At 36.5% G+C, this 22,269-nt stretch overlaps 1 protein-coding gene across 1 annotated transcript; it reads left to right on the top strand.

Moving 5' to 3' along the window:
- The first annotated feature begins 794 nt into the window (after positions 1 to 794).
- Positions 795 to 21,939, top strand: PLRG1 (pleiotropic regulator 1). Its single transcript, XM_063310770.1, has 15 exons — positions 795 to 915; positions 4,085 to 4,191; positions 5,069 to 5,211; positions 8,774 to 8,827; positions 10,444 to 10,537; positions 12,254 to 12,344; positions 12,513 to 12,614; positions 13,432 to 13,524; positions 13,835 to 13,984; positions 14,073 to 14,174; positions 14,794 to 14,896; positions 15,664 to 15,772; positions 16,948 to 17,087; positions 18,470 to 18,663; positions 20,382 to 21,939. The coding sequence occupies exons 1-15, from the start codon at positions 907 to 909 to the stop codon at positions 20,439 to 20,441; spliced, it is 1,551 nt and encodes a 516-aa protein (XP_063166840.1). The 5' UTR covers positions 795 to 906; the 3' UTR covers positions 20,442 to 21,939.
- Positions 21,940 to 22,269: the final 330 nt, after the last annotated feature.

The raw sequence follows: 22,269 nt of genomic DNA on the forward strand, positions 1-22,269 counted from the left end.
TGACAAATCTCGATAAAATAGTTAAGAGCAGAGACATCACACTGACAACAAAGGCCTGCATAGTTAAAGCAATGGTGTTCCCTGTAGTAGACCATAAGGAAGGCTGAGCGAAGGAAGATCGATGCTTTTGAACTGTGGTGTTGGAGGAAAATTCTGAGAGTGCCTTGGACTGCAAGAAGATCCAACCAGTCCATCCTCCAGGAAATAAAGCCAGACTGCTCACTTGAGGGAATGATATTAAAGGCAAAACTGAAATACTTTGGCCACATAATGAGAAGACAGGACACCCTGGAGAAGATGCTGATGCTAGGAAGAGTGGAAGTCAAAAGGAAGAGGGGCCGACCAAGGGCAAGATGGATGGATGATATTCTAGAGGTGACGGACTCGTCCCTGGGGGAGCTGGGGGTGTTGACGACTGACAGGAAGCTCTGGCGTGGGCTGGTCCATGAAGTCACGAAGAGTCGGAAGCGACTAAACGAATAAACAACAACCGAATTTAACAAGGCTCTGCTGCACTCCTCTGTGCATCAGCCTTGGAGTAAATCTCACATTTGTTAATATAAAAAGTTATCGCCGTTATTTGTTTCAGCTCCTTCTCATCTGCCGCTCTTTCCTTACTGCTGCTGCTACCAAGACCTCTGCCTGAATCCCGGATTCAAAGCTCACTATTCTCCCACCGCCCCCTGGCGTCCCAGGGCGATCAGCTCGGCGAGTCAGACGCGGCTAACACGGCAAGCGTTCACGCATGCTCCAGGGTGCGAGCGAAAACGTCACTTCCGTCGCGGCGGTGACTAGTGCCGGAACCGCCTGTTAGTAACGGACCTGGATCCGGTGTAGGATTTATAGGGATTGCGTTGAGGGGCTAAATTGGTGTAACGGGTGCCTTTATCGAGGCAAGCTGCCATCATGGTGGAGGTAAGAAAATAGGACGCTTTTCTTCTGATCCTTTGGATGTGGAGAGGCTGCTACGGCGAACTTATTCGGGAAGAAAGGGAAATTAGTCAAGGGCCTTCGCTTTTTCCCGCTTCTTTTTGGCTCTGATCGCCCAACACTTTAACCAAAATACGGTGAACTAGCCTGGGTGGGAACCTAACAGTAGGGTGCCTTGTTATGCGAATACTGCCGAGAGAGGATCGAAAGGTTTATTATACGGCTACGACTCTTCTTGTCTCCCAGCTGAATGGAGCAGTTATATGTCTTCGCCTTCTATCTGTTTATCTTTGCGCCTGTCTGCAAAAGCGTCTACAAAAGGTCTGGTTGGACATGAGCCTCGCCCGTGTGACAATGAAAATGCTCTCTGTCAAGAACTGGGAACTGTAATCAAATTCTTATTTATGTCTGGATGTGGACATCGTCTTGATTTTTTTTTAACAATAATCTGTCAACTGCTACTTATGCCTAATTTGATGAACAGTTTTGTACTGCTGATAGGAGCTTTTGTGGCACTTTGGTTGGTTATAGTGAGAGCATTGCCCATGTTTTCCTCTCATACCTCTGTTGTAGATAAACAGCATTGTAGTCATTGCATCAAGAGAGAAACACCAAAAATATATTTGTGTGTATACAAGTTTGGTGGCTGACATACAGAACTAAAAAACTATCCAAGCACATTTTTCCTAGTATTTATTTCTCTAGTCTAGCTTGCATGCTGCTCCAACCAAATAAATTTGAGCAGGTAACCAACAAACTTACACAGGGGTGGGGGAAAAAAACAAAGACAATTCACTAAGAATAGTGCTCGTCAACTAACTTCATGGGTAGTATAATCTTCATTCATCCCCCAAGGCTTTCCTAAAGAGCCACATTTTTATAGCTCTTTTAAAACTTAACAAGGAAGGAATGGTCCAGAAACCTGGGGGCCACTATTCCATAGGAGTGGGCTGTCACTGGAAAGGTTCAATGATAGTGTTGCTGCAGATGACAGACCCTCATCAAGGGACACTTGGCTAGTCTCTTCCTAATTTTACCAGGAAGGCAGAATCAACTGGGAGCAGGCAATCTGGGAGATATCCAGGCCTGAAACATATAGGGCTTTAAAGGTGACAATCAGCACCTTGAATTTCACCATCTGTCATGCTTGCCATCTATTATCTTGTATTGATTTTATTGTAATTTCTTTGTTTGGTTGTTGTGAGCTGCCCAGAGTCATTGGGAGTCAGATAGCATACAAGTTTAATAAATTATTATTACCTCTCTCAGGGGCTTCATGTAGATGTTAACTGGCAGGGGAGAGGATCAAGTTCTGTGGCACCCCACAACAGAGTACCTGAGAATTTCACCTCTCCTTCCCGATATCACCAGCTGGAACCAGCTGCTCAGGAAGAAGGAATACCAGTTTAAAGCAATGTCTCCCACTCCTAACCCTTGCAGCTAGCCAGAAAGATACCTCTGTCAGTAGTACTGAAGGCAGCTGAGAGGTATAGCAAAACAAGCATCATGGTCCCCCATCAGTCACATCAAAGGCCATCCACAAACACATCCTGTGTGATCTCCATTAGTTTGAGTCAGTGTGTCATGTGAACTCAGGAAATTTGTCTAATATGTTTTTTCATGGTTAACTGCAGCTTAGTGAATTATTGCAGCGTTCAGGTTTTGCATGACACAAATAATAAATTAACTAGACAGAATGGGCTCATTCAACAGCTAGGCTAAATCGTTGTTGATTAAGCTCCGTCTCCATCTTGTAAGAAAGCCATGGTACAGCTTTTGGAAGCTAAGGTACTAATAAAATGAAGTACATGATGCCACTGATACCGATCAGAAAGTGAAATAATGTGCAAATCCATCCTAAACTTTTTGTGAAACTGCTTTTAATAGCAGTTTTACTTGTGAATCAGGGAAAGAAAATCATGTCAATGAAGAGGAAAAAGAATGCCTTTTAGCCAAAAGGATTCCCAGAGTGGCTTGCAAATATCAGCAGTTATCTCTGCCCTCAGCTTTATAATCAAAAGGGCATAGAAAGAGATTTAAAAGAACTTTGAATGCCAGTCCTAAACATTACAGTTTTTATGACAGCCTAGTGGAAAACCATTTAGGAAGTATGAGATGGCTGAACTTGCCGTAGAACTGAGAGGATTCCATTCTCTCCTTTAACTCTACAGCCTGATCACGTGGTGGTGGTAACGGAGGGCCAAAAGCAGTTGGTCTCCAAGGAGTCCGTGGTTTCCTTTTCTTATTCTGCTGTGCTGTAAGACAGGATGGTGCTGCTCTGTTTAGAAAATTGACTATTACTGAAAAAATTAATTACAAGATACAGAATAATGTTATTTGTTAAACATTTGGGGGCTATATATATGCAATCCAAATGCTTATTTATACTGTAATGGTTTTAGGTTTAAGTGATCTCTATCATTCAGAGCTAATTGGCTGGAACAAACACACAGACGTATTCTTATCACCGTAAAACCACAGAGGCATATTTCTGTGTCTTAGATTTTTACCCTTTAAAAAATAAATTCTATATGATAAGCATAACATCCTTGCTCCATCAGAAGGATAAAAAATTACAGTGGACTGTGTTAAACTTTTTGCAAGATGACTTTTACTTATGCAGTCTTCCTGTTCTTCCTGCTTTTCATGCTCATCACTAATGGGAAGATAATTCCCTGTATCTAGCTGTCAGCTTCATAATATTACACAAACATAAGACAATCTCTCATTTTCAATACCTTTTGGGATATTGGCAGATATATGAATAGTGGGACATTTACTTTCATATAAATTGTATAGGAGAAAGGAGATTTCTTATGTCATGTTGCTCTTTAGGGCAAGAAGGAACTACTACTTTTTGTCTTATTTCAAATAAAGCAAAAGTTATGATTATTTTGCTTAGTGATTAGTGATTCCATCTGACCTGAAGGTGAGATTTCTCCTATTCTGTTAAGCTTTGAAGGAGGTAGGAAAAGTATGAGAGTTTTGTGTGGTTTCTTTTTCAAAGCCCAGCGAGATCACATCTTCCGTTCTTTGTTCACTGGCACATAAAGAGAGATTATTGTGTCTTGCAAGTGCATATTTTGTTTTCACAGCCTTTTCTTTATTTAAATTGTTATGGCTATGTCTGAAACCTCTTCTTTCTTTTTTTTAGGAAGTACAGAAGCACTCTGTCCACACTCTTGTATTCAGGTCTTTAAAGAGGACTCATGATATGTTTGTAGCTGACAATGCAAAACCTGTATTACTAGATGAAAGGAGGTAAGAAGTAGGACTATGCATGAAATGAAAAAATATGTTTTGTTTGAACCCAAAACAAACACATCGTGCTTTTTAACGTCTGCCAAACTGTTCCATGTAGGTTGTGGTCCAACAGAATCAAATACAAAACATTTTGGTTGTTCTGGGTTTCAGCTGAATCAAAATCTGGGAATTTTTATATAATGAATAGGGTAAGACTGGTGTACCTTGCTTCTCTCTTCCATCCTCCATGTGGTCTGTACACTGGCTCACCCACTGATCTTTTGAGCACCTTCCTTTCCCTACCTGCACTACTGCTAGTGGCTTCAAATGCAGCATATCTAACTGACCTTCTTCCCAATGCTTTCTTTTCCCTACCTTCCCTTTGCCATTCTTGAAGCCAAGGCCATTAGCAGATAAGGTAGGGAAAGGACAGCTGTCTGAAGACTGAGTGGGCTTGCCCTTTGAATATGCCACACTTGAAACCAAGGACAGCAGCAGCTAACTGCCCACCCTCTGATCTTTTCAATGTCTTCCTTTCCTTACCTCACTTTAGCTGCTGCCACTGCATTGTCCATGGCTTGAATCCTGAAGTCTTGAATCAGTCTGGTGCTCAGAGCTGTATACCCATGGCAAAATGGAATGAATCCCCTTAATGAATGCAGTTAAATAAACATCAGGTTATTTTATGCTAAATAATAGAATTGATTTTTGCATTTCATTCGAATTCAGAAAATACAGAAATCTGAATTTGGAAAAATCTGTTTACCAGCACATGTATGCATCATACCTATTACCTGAACCTCTGAATGTATGAATCTCTTTACTATGGTATGGTTTTATTATAGTAAAACATATGTAAAAAAATAAAGATGTAATAAAGTGTGTTCTTATGCAGCCACAAAGTTAAGATGGCAGTTAAACTCCGTACAGAGTATGGTTCTGTGCTACATATGCCTGTATTGAAAGAATGTGCTCGAGAGAAGGGTTCTCATGGTATAGTAGATTCCTACGGACATAAACAATACCTCCAAAATCCAGGTATGGTGAAAATTACATCTATGCGTGTGTGGGTGAATGATAGACAGATACAGCTTTAATAATCCTGTACCTACGGACTCAATAAACAGCTCTAGTAACCATCTGGTCACTATCAGATGATAGTAACCATCTCTGAGTAGAGATGGTTAGGATTGTTTTATTGGATTTGTGCCCCACTTTTAAAAAGAGAGTTGCCTTCTGGCTGAGGAACAGAGTAGAATATAACTTGCCTAAAGGACTGCCACTGACCTGAGTCATTGATTTAAAGCAGAGATAATTAAATGTAGATCATGATGTACTAATAGATTTCTAGATGATTTTAAAGTACGTTGGCATAGTAGCTGACTACCAGTTATGTAGAAAATAGTAACAATTTAAAAAGTTTCCAAACTTCAAGCTAAATTTCTGAAAAAGGAAACTGGGGAAAAGGAGGGCAGCCAGAGTTAATTTCTGTTTACAGAACATGAGTTTGGTTCTACTACTAATCCTAAGTAGCTGGGCTGAGTTCCTGTGGGTAGAGAGAGACTGTTCCTGAATTTATGTTCACTCACTCAAACAATTATTTTACTTCTGACTCCAGTCAATGATCTTGAAATTCTAGTAAAAGCAAAGTAGACCCTACAGGCTGAAGTCTACATGTGCCTGATTAAAAGGAAGAAGTATCATTTCAAATATGAAGGCTTCTTAGATCCCTGATATTTTGAGAATATGTTTAACATCTTCACATTTTTGAATTATATAACACAGTAAATTATCTCAAAATATATATAGGCCTTTGTTTGCACATGTTCCATTATTTGTTATTATGGTAATAACTTTTTTTATTCTTCTGAATGCTCAAATGTTAACATTCTGTCCATTACATCCTCTATTAAAATATCTTATGTGTAATTTATCTTTATTTTTAAGGTTAATCTTATTGCTTAATTTTTTTGAAATTCAAATTCATCATTTGTTATTTCCTTTTCCTTTTTAAAAATTGATCCATTAGGCCCTTCCTCTTTTTATTCTCCTTTTTAAAATGGAAGCAAAATTATATCCTATTTATATAGAACATGTACATTTTTTCACTAAAAATATCATTTTCTAAAATTATATCATTTAACTTTATACTTCCTTTTGAGACTGTAAGAGTCTCTGTCTTCATATTCATTCAGGACAAAATTAACTTTTTTAATAATTGGAAGCAGAGAAGGGGATTTGATCATGCTAGTGATGAATGACTGGCTTTTTGTATAATTAAAAATACTGAATAGGCTGCTTCTTCAAAAACTGAAACACTTAAGGACATTTATAAATGCCATTTTCCTAACTGCTCAAATGTGTAGTAATGCAATAATAGTTAATAATTTATGACCACACTAAAGTTCCATTTTATGGTTATAGTAGAAAATAATATTTGGTGGGCTATGCAATGCTCTGAATTCAATTTTTAAAAGATGCTTCAAAGTACCCAGGCAGCTGTGCAATGTTGGAGAAAATATGTGGTTGCTTTAAGGAATTATAGACAGTATTGTGTCTGTGTCTTCCTCTGAAGCATCTTTTTGGAATTATATGTGAAACCCTGCATAGGCTCAATATAGAATAAAATAGTGAATAGTGAAAATAATGAACAAATTATTGATTATTTAATTTAGAAAAGTTTGTGAGTTTTACTTTGGGGAGGTACCTTCAAGTCAGTGTTGACTACTGGAGACTGCCTGGACAAGACCCTGCACTTTTCTAGGCAAGATTTGAAAAATGGTTTGCCATTGCCTGTTTCCAAGGGCTGAGACAGAGTGACTGGCCCAAGGTCACTCAGCTGGCTTTGTGCCTAGGGCAGGACTAGAACTCACGGTCTCCTGGTTTCTAGCATGGTGCCTTAACCACTACACCAAACTGGCTCTCTTACATGTATCTTACTGTTACTTTTTATCTATAGCACATATCAAAAGTGATAGTAAATGACTTGTACTGACAAACCATCCAATCTTCTACATATATTTCATTGATACTGAAAAATGACTAAATAGGAATGAATATTCAAAATCTATAGTTAGACAGTCTCTCTCTCTCTCTCTCTCTCTCTCTCTCTCTCTCTCTCTCTTTCTTTCTCTTTTTCTTCTTTTAAGAAACAACCAAAGTAAAGGCATATTTTGTTTCATCCTAACAAAGATTGCCTATCTATGAATTCTGGATTTTTTTTCCCCTCTGGACTTGTGCAGCTTTTGTCTGTTTTTTATTTATACTTAAACCATTCAACTAGTAAATATATATCAATTAGGATGTTTTTTCTGGATTAATATAGAACACATGTATAATCACCCATATGAGATAAAATAAGGTTTTTAAAGAGAAATATAATTGGCTGCTTAATTCTACTGTGATTACTTTGCCATTTTTTAATAACCCTAAAATAGAATTCTAACTCCAGAAATTCTGAGTAGGTGAAAATGGCAATTTCCCAGAAATAATAATAATAATTTATTAAATGAATATGCTGCCCAACTCCCAGTGGCTCTGGGCAGTTTACAATTGTTAGAACATTTGAAAACAACAATACAAAAACAGCACAAGACAAAAGAACAATGATGACAATGGATGTTCTTCTGTCAGTGTTATTGATTGAATAGTAAATTTACACATTTAATACTGAGATAGTTAATCATTGGCTTCTGTTACTTTCGGTAATTCCTGAAGTAACCAAAGGCAGTGATCTGCTATGATTCGTCCCATAACTAATGATAGTGCTTTACATTCATAATTGTAGTTGACAGTACTAGCCAGTTTAAACAAAAGTCAAGGTCCCCTGCAAAACATAGAAGAAGGAAACAAAAATCAAAATTATTGGTCATAATGGGAAAAATGATTCCCATTTCCTTCTATAATCCTTTGCTTGCCCTCAAAGTCTTTTGCAGATTGAAAGTATCCCCCAGTGAAATTTTGGGTGGAATACAGAGTGGAAAATCTTTTCCATGAACAACCTTCCACTTGTGTGACAATGGATTCTGCTAGTTGTCTATACTTATAATTTAAAATTGAATAAGGAATTTAACTTATTTAACTTTATCAGATCTGGACTTAAGCATGTCACTGGAATGTCATATTTAATTTTTTACCATGTATGTATATTGTTACACTTATTGGTACAGTAATTCACTCTATACAAGAGGCTTAAGTTGTGTAATAATAATAGATCTCAAACTATTCAGAGTATTAGGTTACATTGTGAGCATTCCCAAAATAATTTGGGTTAAACTAAAGGTTACAGTGGTAGAAAAGCTGTTCTCCATTTCAAAATATAAAGAATATAGATTTGGACAAAACAGGTGCAAATAAGAATGATTCAAATAGTTTTAAAATGTTTTTCTGCTTGTATAGCTTTTAGTTATGATGTAGTCCTTAATTTCGTCATATATATAGATATATAGATATATGTTGCACGATTTTTCTGCATTAATTCTTTAATGGAAATTCAAATGATAGTTGCCGTTTAGGAATCATATGATAGGGGTTGTAAAATCATTCACGTGATTTTTTTTAATGACTCTTCTATAAATCAAGTAAATCTCTTACTGTTTAGGAGAAGATAATGATTATTTGATAACAGGAACACATCCGTATCCTCCTGGACCTGGTGAGTAAACCTTTGGACAAGCACAACTAAGTTTGGGTGAAATTCTGTGGTATTCTAGACAGAATCTTAAGGAAAATGAGCTATTGGCATTGTATAATAAGATGGAGCATTTGATGCAAAAATTGGTTTGGAAGCAGTTTGAATGCATCTTTTATGAGGGAGTTGTACAAATAATATTTACTGCTTTTGGTGATATTTATGCTATCATCTGTTCTCATGTGTAATAGTTTAAATGCTGGTCTATGGTGAGTATATCTTGACATGTTTAGAAATATCAGCATATTTATAATCATAGGATTAGAAAGGAACTGAGGGTCTTCTAGTCCAACTCTGCCCAGTCTCTTAAACCATCCCAGACAAATGGTTGCCCAGACTTTATTTGCAAACCACCAGTGATGGAGCACTTATGATTCCAGGAGGCAGGCTGTTCCACTGCTTAATAGCTGTCACAGGAAGAAAATTCCTTGAGTTTGGATCTCTCTCTGCAAACATTCAAACCAAATACCCATTGGTTTTTGTCCTACCGTCAGGTGTAGAATAAATCCACATTGTCTTCCTGTGACAGCTCTTGCACATATTGGAAGACTACTATTGGGTCTCCCATTAGCCTTCTCTTCTTTAGGCTAAACATACCCAGTTTTTTAACCATTTGTAAGATTTAACCTCTAAGCTCCTCACCATCTTGCTGCTCTTCTCTATATTCTTTCTAGTTCCTCAGCAACCTAATGGAAGAATTCACCCATTCTTAGATAGAAAGGTTGTGCTATTACTAAGACATTGAGACAAATAAAACAGAAATACTTCTTGTTTGGAATATTTTGAATCAAGATATTTAGCAGGATTCGAAATACTTTATTTTTCAAATTCATTATTTTAACTAGGAATATTATATTTTTTTTGTTCACAAGAGATTTATATTCTTAAATTTTCTTAGATGTTCTCTCTCTTTTTATCTAACTTCAAAAATCTTATTCAGATACATGTGTTATATACTTTACAAAATGAAGATTCCTTTAATCTGATTTTAGTTTTTAATGTCTGCTTCAGTCACTGAATTTTCAAGCTCCTGTTTAATCTGTACAATACAAAATTAATGTTTTAACCTGTTTCAAAACTATTATGAAACTGGACTTCTTAAAATTTAAAAACCTGATTACTTTTACTGAGCATTAATAAAACTAAGCAGTTGAAATATCTGTGTGACAGCATTAGCCATACAGAGAGAGAGAGAGAAAGAAAGAGAGGGAGACTGCAGTGAATTAAAAACATTCATAATTTATTAAATAGAAAGATAATTGAAGTGGGAAGCCTTCCAGTATGGAGCACCTGTTATCCGTTAAAGACTTGACCTATGTATTCCCCTGATTTCCCTGGCTACATAATTGCTTGCTGAAGTAATAATTGTTCCTTTATTGTTTAAAATGTTTATTGTTTAGCTCACATTCTATTTCTATTATTTATTTGTGATTTTAATTAAGCTGGTATTATTTTAATTATGTATTACAAAATGAAAAGTGGTATATAATTCATAACATAAATAAGAATATAATTGTTAACATTGTTAATATTTTATTTTTCTTACTTGAGTATATTCTCTTCCTTTTTTTTTAAACAAGGAGTGGCTTTGACTGCCGACACTAAAATCCAGAGGATGCCTAGTGAATCAGCAGCTCAATCTTTAGCTGTGGCACTGCCTCCTTCTCAATCCAAGTAATTATATTTTATTTAATAATTAGCTAAGGAAGCAAAATGGCATTTCAGATTACATTGGGAAACACAGTCTAGAACTCAATGATACAAAGTGGTATTTTTTTGACTCATAATGGTGAAGGTGGAAGGTGAAAGGTCCCCTGTGCAATCACCAAGTAAAGTCTGACCCTTTGGGGGGATGCCGCTTTCACGACGTTTTCTCGGCAGACTATAGCAGGGCGGTTTGCCATTGCCTTCCCCAGTCGTCACCTTCCCCAGCAAGCTGGGCACTCATTTTACCGACCTCAGAAGGATGGTAGGCTGAGCCAACCTGAGCCAGCTACCCAAGAGAGAATCCAGCTTCCGCTGGGATCAAACTCAGGTCGTGGGGAGAGTTTCAGTTGCAGTACTGCTGCCTGCCACTCTGCGCCACATGAGGCTATTCACCTCATAATAGTATGCTCCTTTTATTATGTTCTTTGTAATTTTTCAAAAAGACATTACTTATACTATTGATAATTTAATTTAAAAAATAAAATAGGGACTTAAATTAAAGGTAGCATAGCATAAGCAGCATGTAAGTAGATATCTTTTCTATCCCTGATGGCTTTTGAGTGCCAAAAGGATCTTTTGATGAAAGCTAGTTTATGTAGTGTCTAAAGATTTCTGTATGAGCGAGGACACAAGCCATGAGCAATGCAATCCTAACACGCATCTACTCAGTAATAATTTCCATTTAATGTATTCATATCTCTAAGTACGTGTGCTTAGAATTACTGTTGAGTTAGGCAACCTTAAAAATCTGAATAAATTGCAGCATAAATGACCTGACAGTTAACTTCAGCTTGTCGCTATATTATTGGTGGATTAATACTAATTAATCTTGGAATAAACCTTAAAAAGGAAGAGGAGGAGCCATACCAGGACAGAGCTGTCTGGTCCAGCTTTCTTTTTCCACAGTGGCCAGCCAAGAAGGCACACAAGTAGGATGTGTACAATTTGCTTACTTAGGCATGTGTGCTAATGTCTCTGGGCAGATTATGGTACAACTATCTGCTATTAAAAAAAACCAGAATAATCTATCACAAGATCAAATAAATCATTCACTGGGTAATTTAACCACAGTACAGTATAAATTTATTCCTCGAAGTCTCTATAGAAGAGCAGTATTTTAGTACCTTTCTGAATATTACCAGAGAAGGAGCCATCCAGCTATTCCAGAAGAAGGTGGCCATATCTTGAAGACCTGCAGCATATCCTCTCTGCTTGTCCTTACTGGATAGACAATTTCCAGTCAGCGTGGATGGTCTTATGAATGGGACCGCAATAGCACCTTTTAATTTTTATCCAGCGATCCTTTTGGACATTCACTCTTCTACTGGCAACATAGATTATAAACCATACTTGCCTCAATGAATGTTTACCTATGATGTGTTTCTTCCTTTGGTACCATAATAAGCACAGATATAAACTAAACAATAATGCAGGACAATAGTGAAAATCAGTTAAACCTAAGGCTCATTAAATACCGAGGAATCTAATAGTCACGATTCAAATGTTGCTATTTATTACTAGTTTAGCTGGATTGTGATCTGAACACGTTTGTTCTTTCTACATTAGCATGATGATATTCCACAGGTTTTCTTGACTAGGCATATTGTCAGTTATATACAAAGTCAACAGTCTGTTAATTCTTTAGGAGGTAAACCCACATCACTTTTTCCCCTCTCTTTTCAGAATGGAATCAAATAGAACTGCTGCTGGCATAGGTGATATATATAGACATGCTGGAATTCCTGAACGTTCACAGCCTCCAGGTTTGACTATGGTAAGTTTCATTAATAGGAAACCTCTGATGTAAGTTAACCAGATTAGATTCTAGTCTTCTAATGAGCTAGAAGGAGCATGGAATTTTGTGACAGAATTACATTATATACTCATGTGAAAGTAGTTCAGTGAAGAAAAATATATGATGTTGTGTTTGTTCAATTTAAAGGCTATGATGGAAGCTGGTGGGAATAAAAATTCTGCATTAATGGCAAAAAAGGCCCCAACAATGCCAAAACCACAGTGGCATCCACCATGGAAGCTATACAGAGTAAGTAGTAAATAGGTTAGAAGTATATACTGCTAGATAAATAGTTTGTTATATGTTGGAGTAGTTTGGATGGGAATACTAAACCATATGTTGAGGTTATTAGAAGAATAAGCCTATTCAGACCTTGAGTTCAGTTACTATCACTCCTACTTCAATGTCCTTCCGGTAAGTTGGAAGCATTTACGAATAAACTAACAACATTCTGCTTTTATTATTCATAGCTTGTCATTTCCATCTGGCAAGGACAGATTGAAGTTTATTGAAGGGGTCAAGGTTAAATAATATTTTTTTGTATCCTGTCTTGGTCCAGTAGTAGCACGAGTTCATTTGAAAATTGAAGAAAGATATGGACAATTTATCTTTATGCCATAAAGGAGGGAATTTAAGAAGATGGAACTTAAAAAATCAGCTCCAAAATATGTCTGAAGTATAACTAACATAATACTGACCCTTTTAATCTAGCTCTATAGATTGTATAGAGAAAGGCTGCTGCAAAGGAATTTGCCCCAGAAGGTAGCAACTGAAATATTTTTTCTAATAAAATTTGAAATTACAAAGACTAAGAATTCTTGATCATGGCTGGATTTGTACATAATGATCATCATAATTTAGTGCAGGGCTGGGCAACCTGCAGCCCATAGGTTTTGCAATTTTTTTTGGAGCCCCCTAATCATTATTCACTGAAAATTGGTAACAGTGCAGTTACTGGTAGATTTGAAGCCAAATGACCAAGCAAACTCTTTGTTATCTAATGGCTTTAAGCTGTGAGGGTTGATATTTATCTCCAATCTGATTAACTATCCTGTAACTTTTGCAGGTTATCAGTGGACACTTGGGATGGGTGAGATGTATTGCGGTTGAACCAGGAAATCAGTGGTTTGTTACTGGATCTGCTGACAGGACTATAAAGGTGAGATACTAACTTAATTGTGGTCCAGTACTTTTTATATTACTTCAGTAATATACTTCATAATAGCACTTCAGTAATATCCACTTTGGTATATTTTATTATCTCCTATCTTTGTCTATAGCCCAAATTGTTTGATTATATTGCTACTCCAAAACTGGGATTAGTATAGAAAACTAATTTTTCAGTCTGTCTACTATCATGAAGGGATGTATTTTGTAGTCTGGTAAGATCTTTGAGATGTTGCTCAGTTAAATTAACAGGCTTTGATGTGGGTTCAAAGACCATTAAATATGTATTTTTCTCATTACAGATTTGGGACCTTGCAAGTGGCAAATTAAAACTATCGTTAACAGGACATATTAGTACAGTTCGAGGTGTAATAGTGAGTGGAAGAAGTCCTTACCTTTTCTCATGTGGGGAAGATAAACAGGTGAAATGCTGGGATCTTGAATATAATAAGGTAATTAAGTAAACTAGCAGCAGTTGGAATCTTTCAACAATGTAATGATCTGGAACATTCAGTACTGATTGAAATATGTTCATTCCAGGTTATTAGGCATTATCATGGCCACCTAAGTGCTGTGTATGGTTTGGATTTGCACCCAACAATAGATGTGCTTGTAACATGTAGCAGAGATTCAACTGCACGTGTAAGTGAAGCAGAAATATTTATAATTTTTAAAAAACTTGTTTCTCCCATTTTTTTGTCATTTGCTATTTATACTCCCTTTTCAAAAACTTCAGGTTCTACTAATTCTCTTCGGTCAAATAAGAAATATATTTAAAGCTAGAAGGCGAATTATCTGTAGTCCATGCATTTGCAGCCCCAGCATCCCAGGATTGTGCCATTGAAATACTTTTGCAAAATGACCAAATTTGGGGAATACAATTTAATACTTTTCTGGTTTAAGGGAGGAGTGTAGAAATAAGAGAGACAAGTCCCTAGGGGGCAAACTGTTATAATCCCACATTTTACCCCTCCCACATTTTACCCCTTTGTTTGTTCAGCAAACAAAAGCTGAACAGTTTCAGCTCTGTCCCTTCCAATGGCATGTCAATGCCAGTGGAGGAAGTGCTTGTGTGATCCTACTATTTTCCTACACAAATATTGTCCTTACTGTATATGGGACTTCATAAGTGACACTAAGGTCAGCAGAATCCTGAGTGATAAGCTCATAATTATATACAAATGGTAATGTTTGTTTGATAAAGATTGTTCATAATCTTTGTATCATTGTACTTAATTGTTCAAATTTGTGATCTTATTAGATTTGGGATGTAAGGACAAAAGCTAGTGTGCATACATTGTCAGGACACACAAACGCTGTGGCAACAGTGAAGTGCCAAGCAGCAGAGCCACAGATTATCACAGGTATGATGAATGCTGCTTGCTAAAGTGGAACATGATTCAGTAAGTCAGTGCTGTAGCCAACTTGCACACAGGTGCTTGTGGTTTTATAAAGTGCTAGCTTCCATTTGCTATGTTCTAGTTATACATTTGTAGTAGTATTCAAACAATGAAAAATATTTTAAATAATTCTGCATGTAATTGAGAAGCTCTTGGTATAAATAGAAAGTAGAAAAATTTGTTTCATGCCCACAATTCCTTTAAAAAATAGAGTGTGAGAACCATTAATGCTTTTCAGAGTTGTTATGGATTGTAGTTAGTACTTATTATGCAACAGGCAATTAGATTTGTTAAGTTTTGTAAAGCTATCTTGCAAAGGAGGAGAAAGTCTTTCAGAAAATCAGCACTTTACTGCTTTGGCTATACAAATAAGGCACATAAATAAACTATAATACCTCTCCCCCTCCCCCCCTCTCTCTATATATATCTTTGCAGCAGTTCCAGCTGTGGCTCCTGGCACTTTCCCTGGAGCTATGGTAGAATAGAGAGGGTAGTGCCTTCCAATGTCATAATTGTTGGCAGCAAGCTGTATGATCTCTACAGTATATTACTGTTGCATGTAGCAGAGTGCCAGAAGTAATACCACTATTTCTGGCACCTTTCTTATCTTAATAAGACTCAAAGCATCTGGAAGATTGTCAAGTGCAGGAGAAACAGAAACATGAAAGACTAACAAAATGTGGTCAAAGTTTTTATCTGTATTACTTCTTAAATCCATTTCATCACTACAGGAAGTCATGATACCACCATACGTCTCTGGGACTTGGTAGCAGGAAAAACACGGGTCACTTTAACAAATCACAAGAAATCAGTTAGAGCAGTTGTCCTGCATCCAAGACAGTAAGATTTTCCATGTTTTTTAAAACATGCTTTTTAAAAACTAAATATATCATTTTTAGTATAGGTAAGTCAGACTACCAGTCATGAACTCAATACTGTACTGCCTATTTAGGGCAGTAATAGGTTTAATTTGCTCCAGTTGTTGTAACTCATATTATTCCTACCTCACATGACCTTATGGGCCTTTGATCACTGCCTGAAATTTTCCTTCATCAAACCCAGAGGGCTTGTGTGCAAAAGTTGGCACTGTATACAGTGTAACAAGATTAAAGTTTACAAGATTAAAGCTGCAATCTTGTACGTGCTTACTTAGATTCTGTTTCACTGCAATCAGTGGGGAAGAGCTTTGTGTTTACTCTTAGATTTAAATAGTTCATTTTTCTATAGAGATGAAGGTAGGATACATTCTGCGGTCTTTGCTCCCATTTTACCCCATAGTAAGTAAGACTGAGAGTGGTTAGATTTGCACATCAAGCTAAGCCATAATGTGATTTGTTTTATTTAGACTTAGCACATGTGAATCAACTCACTGTGGCTTGTAAGATTACAGAAAAATACCTTCTAATATTCTGCTCACCAAACAGAACTATTTATTTGGGGGTGGGGTGGGAAGTAGTTTTGAAACTACTTTGGTGGATTATTCCCATACAGTAAACGGTTGATTTAATGATCTTTGGTTTAATTGTCTAAAGATACAATGACAAAATCTGTCTGTATGCTATATGTTTCTGTGTATGCGTAATATCCCACCTACCATTTATACTATATAAAATATACATGCATAAAATTTCATTCCTATTTTATGCATGTATAACATGCCATTTCTGATTTAATAATATTTGACATCCCATCCTCTCATTAGCCAGTTACTTTGTTTTCAGATAAGCTTACATTAGCAGGTGAAGAATTTTGGCTTTCCAGTTGGTGCTGAATTTCAGGTCCCACATACCTTACCTTACCATGAATAATGCTGGCTGAGTTCACTGGAAGTTGTAATTCAATAACATCTGGAAAGCCAAAGTTTCTCTATCACAGGAAATAATTTAGAGGAAATATTTTTTAACTGTTGAAACTGTAATAAACCTGGTATCTTGAAAAACCAATAATGAAATACTGTAGTCTGATTAACTAGACAACCAATAGTTACTAAGGTCTTAATATACATTTTCTTACAGGTACACATTTGCATCTGGGTCTCCAGATAACATTAAACAGTGGAAATTCCCTGATGGAAATTTCATCCAAAACCTTTCTGGCCATAGTGCTATTATCAATACGTTGTCTGTGAATTCAGATGGAGTCCTGGTTTCTGGAGGTAAATTAGAATTGTACATGTGGTTTGAAAAGCAAATCCTGTTTTGCTACTATGCACTATAAGACTCTTGATACAGGACTGCCTTTTGCATGCTTTTCTAAAACTCTGATTATTTAGAACTTACTGGCTGACAGTGATTAGCATGAACCCATACACATAGAGCATCAGTGCTGGAAGGACTTAATATGGTTTCCAATTGATTTTGGCCCTTAATTTTAGGGAAGCTGAACTGTGACCATCCAGATGATGTTAGACTATAGTTCCCATCATGTCTAACCATTAACCATGCTGAGTTCAGTGACCCTGGAAGTCCACAGGTTCCCTGCTTCTGCTTTAAAATGTCCTTGCCCATGTTGTGAGCATCTTCTCTCCTGTAAGGCTTTCTGTGCACAAATGCAACCAGTGAATATATTTACTTCAAATTCTGGTACTTGCTAAAATCTGATCTGGGCAAGGAGCTGAGCCTCCCCAAATCTGACAGCTGTGCTATGCAGCTCTCCACCAGGGGTAGTGCATCATGCCAGCTTTTTAATTTCTTCATAAAAACTGCAATACAGACTTATTTCAACAAAGCAGGGTAGTAATTCCATTTTTCAACTGCTGGTCACTTTAAACTGCTTTAACAAACAGATTTATAGCATTTTATGTTTGGTTCTTTTGGGACTGAATAATTAAAATGCTTTACTAATGAAAAATAAGTACCCAATGATTAGTTATATTTTTATTTTTTTAAAAAATATTTTTGTATTTAAAACAATATATATCATATAACCATGTTCTTGGGGAAGCTTTCAATGAAAACAAATTCAAGCCCATATAAAAATGTATACCAGGATAAAATGTTAAAGCAGGTTTAAGTCTGAGAAAAGAAACACAGATAATATAAAAGGTCTCTACCTGGTGCCAGTATTTCAGAAGAGGAGTTCAGGGGAGTTTCCCCACCCCCCACCCCCGGGCTTCCTAATCAGCCTCCTTCGGTCAGGACCCTAGAGTTATGATTGGCTATAATAACCATCATTCTCACTTGCATGTATGTAGCTCAGTAAATGGGAATGGCCCAGACTGGGAGACTATCAATAATACATTAACTGCAGGTAGCAAGCATTATTTCCTCATACACAGTATTGGTATAAGCTACAGGAAAACAAAATAGTATGTCTCGGTAGAGCTGCTTGTAATGTTTAATTATATTGATGTTCCTAGAAGTCAATCCTGATGAACTCAGAGGGGCATAGAAATGGATTGTTAATCCTGTTATGTAGAAGTGAATTGTGTGGATGCAAATAGATCTGTATTATGACACATGTAGTCAGTCTTTGGCATAACTGTACTGTATACTTGGATTGTAATTTTGAATGAATATGGCAATGTTTTATTTTCAGCTGATAATGGTACAATGCACCTTTGGGATTGGAGAACTGGGTACAACTTCCAGAGGGTGCATGCAGCTGTACAGCCTGGCTCTTTGGACAGTGAATCTGGAATATTTGCTTGTGCATTTGACCAATCTGAAAGCAGACTTCTTACAGCTGAAGCCGATAAAACTATAAAAGTCTACAAAGAAGATGATTCTGCGGTATGAAAGTGAAATCTGTCTATCTGTCTATCTTATCTATCTATCTATCTATCTATCTATCTATCTATCTATCTATCTATCTATCTATCTATCTATTGTTCAAATTTCTATCACTGCCCATTTCCTCCCAGAAAGGGGGACTCTGGGCAGTTTACAATACAATTAACAATTTAAAACCATCCATATATAAATTAGCTAACAAAGAACCAGACAATAAAATAATAAATATAAATATAAAATCCAAGTGGCGGAGATTACATTCGATAGGGAGAACTCTACGACACCAGCCACCCACAGGAAGAGCTATTGACCTTCCCGTCCCAGGTGAGGCAGCAGAAGCAGGTCTTCAAATCCTTCCAGAAGGTCGGGAGCAAAGGGGCCTTCCTCACCTCTGGGAGCAGAATGTTCCAAAGGGTGGGTGCCACTCAGAGAAGGCCCACCTCCTGGACCCTGCCAAGTGGAACTCCCTTGCCGACAGGATCTGTAGCATGCCCTCTCTGCATGACTGGGTGGGACGGGCCGATGTTACGGGGTTGAGACAGTCCCTCAGGTAGCCTAGCCCCATGCCATGTAGGACTTTAAAGGTGATAACCAACACCTTGAATTGGACCCGGAAGCAAACTGGTATCCAGTGCAGTATATTTTACAGCATAAAACTAGGTTAAAGATACAATGAGTACACATATTCTGAAATAATCTCAAAAAGATGCTTATGGCTAAAGTGTTTATTAAATAAGGTTAGCAAGCATGTCTCAGCAGCAAACAACATCTTATGTGAGTGGAAAAAATTATTTTAAAAAATGAGAGTTTATAAATTGAGTTCAGGTGCTTGGTGGAAACTTTCCAGAATAAAATAAAATAAAATGCTTTTGCATTCTGTTCTTCAATTTCAGTAGAGTAACTGTGAGAACACTTAATGTGGTCAGATATTCAGTTTGGCTAACAAAATGTGTAGTTATGGTTGCTTTAAAAGCAGTGAGCTACCCTTATAGAACAATTTTACATATTTATGTATTTACTCAATTTTACTCAGTTTTACATATTTACTCGAAGAAAGTAAATATGTACTTCAACTTAGTTTTGTGGATTTACTCCCAACTAAATTTGTATGAGATTTCAACCCTACTTCCATTTAGTATGGCAGCACGTAGTGATGTATAAAGGAAGAGACATAGAAACAAGCAAACTGGTGAAATTCTGGTAGTTTACAAGTGGCAAGAAATCACTCTTGGACTGTTTAGCAAAATTTCTGATCAATGGAAATAGTAAAATAGAACACTAGCTTTTAAAAACAGTTGTCATTCTTATGTTTCTAGCCTGATACTGTAGTTTATGTGAAGGATTTCAGTGGGGCCTCTTAGATCCTCCCCAAAACTTTTAATCATGGGTAACTTGGCATGAAGCAGGAAATAAACCCATTTGTGTCCTTTGTGTTTCCATACCATTAGTATCTTTCTATTCTCATTAAAAGACAAAGAAATGGAGAATATTGATACCAAGGATATGGCACCAAGTTCCTCCTCAGCTAGGGGTTAATTGAGAAGTTAGTGCAAGTTACTGTTCTAAGTAAGAAAGACCAAAGTAATCTAAGCTGACAGATCATTTGGGATTTCATTCAGAAATTCACTAGAGCCAGTCTTAGGAAACGTGTAATTGTAGCATGTGCAAAGTTAGAATTGGGCTAGAACTCTCTCTTTTTTTCCCTTTAATTTCTCCAGACTGAAGAAACTCATCCTGTTAGCTGGAAACCTGAAATCATCAAGAGAAAACGATTTTAATGAGACCAAACCTGCATTGATGTGCCATAATCCTGACTCTTTGTTACCGAGCCGAAACACTGCTAAAGTCATTGCTTCAGTTTGCAGTTTTTATATTCTATATTTCTTTCCTCCAAGAGTTTATCCTTTCTCTGATCCTAGAAAACCAGCTGCAGCTGTTACACATGTCTGAAGAAATCAGAGTACATTAAATAGTAGTAGAGCGCTGTTGACTGTAATCATCAAATGTTTGCATGTCTTTCTGTGTGGACAGAAGGTAGTGCTCTTTTCCTTCTGCCTTTGATAGAGAAGTAATGTTTGAAATTTTGATGATTTTTTAAAAACTTATTTAGTACTCTGTCCTGGGATTCTGAATAGTTAAAATGTCAATGGAAAACAAAAGCCATTGTAGTAATGATTAATGTCCTTAATACAATGTGCTGCTTTGTCAAGGTGTAATGCAATAAATTTCATTCCCCTAAAAAAGGAAGACTGAACTGCAGTCTCATATGTTGGATGTACATCATTCTGTTTGAGTCATGGATTTATTTTTGCCTATCCCATATTGGAATCCACATTAAAATTTTAATGAAACAGCCTTTTAAAAATGACTTGATGTTTGTCTCTTCCATTTTTACATTCTCATTTACAAAAGTTTAAAAACAAAGTGAATGTAATACATTGGAGAGGATATAGAATACATTTCTGAAACAGCATACAGTATGCTTTTCAGCTGAAATAAAAATGGCTTCGGGTATGAGTGGACATGGCTTTTACATATAGCGGCAAAATGTTCCTTATTTTTGTTTGTGAGTGTGGCCTATCATACAACACTGAATGAATCTTGCTTCTGGGTAGCATGACCTCCAGGCATAGCTTTTCAGAGTGAGAGGAGCTGGAAAAGTCACTGTTCACCTCTTTTCCTCTTTTGGACTTTGCTTACCATTTGGAGAATGTGCCCAATATGACTTGAAATCGTAAGCTTTCTCTCCCCCACCGCACATTAATTTTCATGTGAGTTGTAACAAACACAAGTTGGATATAATTGCTATAGTATCTTTACTTAAAGTTTCTAAAAATGTTAAAAATATGTATTATATATGCTTGTATACATTGACATGTAATATTGTCAGTAGCATGCTTGATTTGTAAGGTACTTGTTATTTCCATATAACATCTGAAGCTATTGATGAGTAAGTTTTGATAAAAGTATGCAAATGTTGTAGAGAGCTTTTGTTACAAAGATCATATATGTTACAGGCATGTAATAATACATTTTTAAGTACCTTAAAAAATTTGGAGTAGTTTTCACTTTCCCTTAATACCCTGACTCAGCTATGGGTCATATGTATATGTAAATGTATATATAGCAAGATAATTGATTACACTTAATACCAAGTAGAACTACTTAGGATTTTATGGTACAAGTCTCTGTTAAATGAAATTACTACGTTGCATCAGTATATTTTTAAAAATCAGCCAGAGGCCATAAGCCTAAATATAGTATATTGCAAATATATGCCCTTATGCTCATATTAAGAATTATTTTACCCCTCATACTAGAGAATTCTGTGAGAAAGGACCTAAACATTTCCCTTGTGCAATTGCAGTTTGAGAGGAATCTGTTATAGAAACTTTCTGTAATATAATTTTAATTATTTTTTTTTGTCTAAGCATTTGTGGAAGAGTGCTAACAGCTATTTTCCTTATGTTTGTGATTCTTTGGGTCATATTCAAAGTGTTTCTACTTACAAACGATTGTTTAATATGTTGAGTAATCAGACATTAATATTTTAATTAAAAACAGTTGTATTCTATTTGGAAAGACTTCATAACATTTGCCAGTGTG

The sequence above is a fragment of the Candoia aspera genome, chromosome 8 (genome assembly GCF_035149785.1).
Source record: "Candoia aspera isolate rCanAsp1 chromosome 8, rCanAsp1.hap2, whole genome shotgun sequence".
In the NCBI taxonomy this organism is placed as follows: domain Eukaryota; kingdom Metazoa; phylum Chordata; class Lepidosauria; order Squamata; family Boidae; genus Candoia; species Candoia aspera.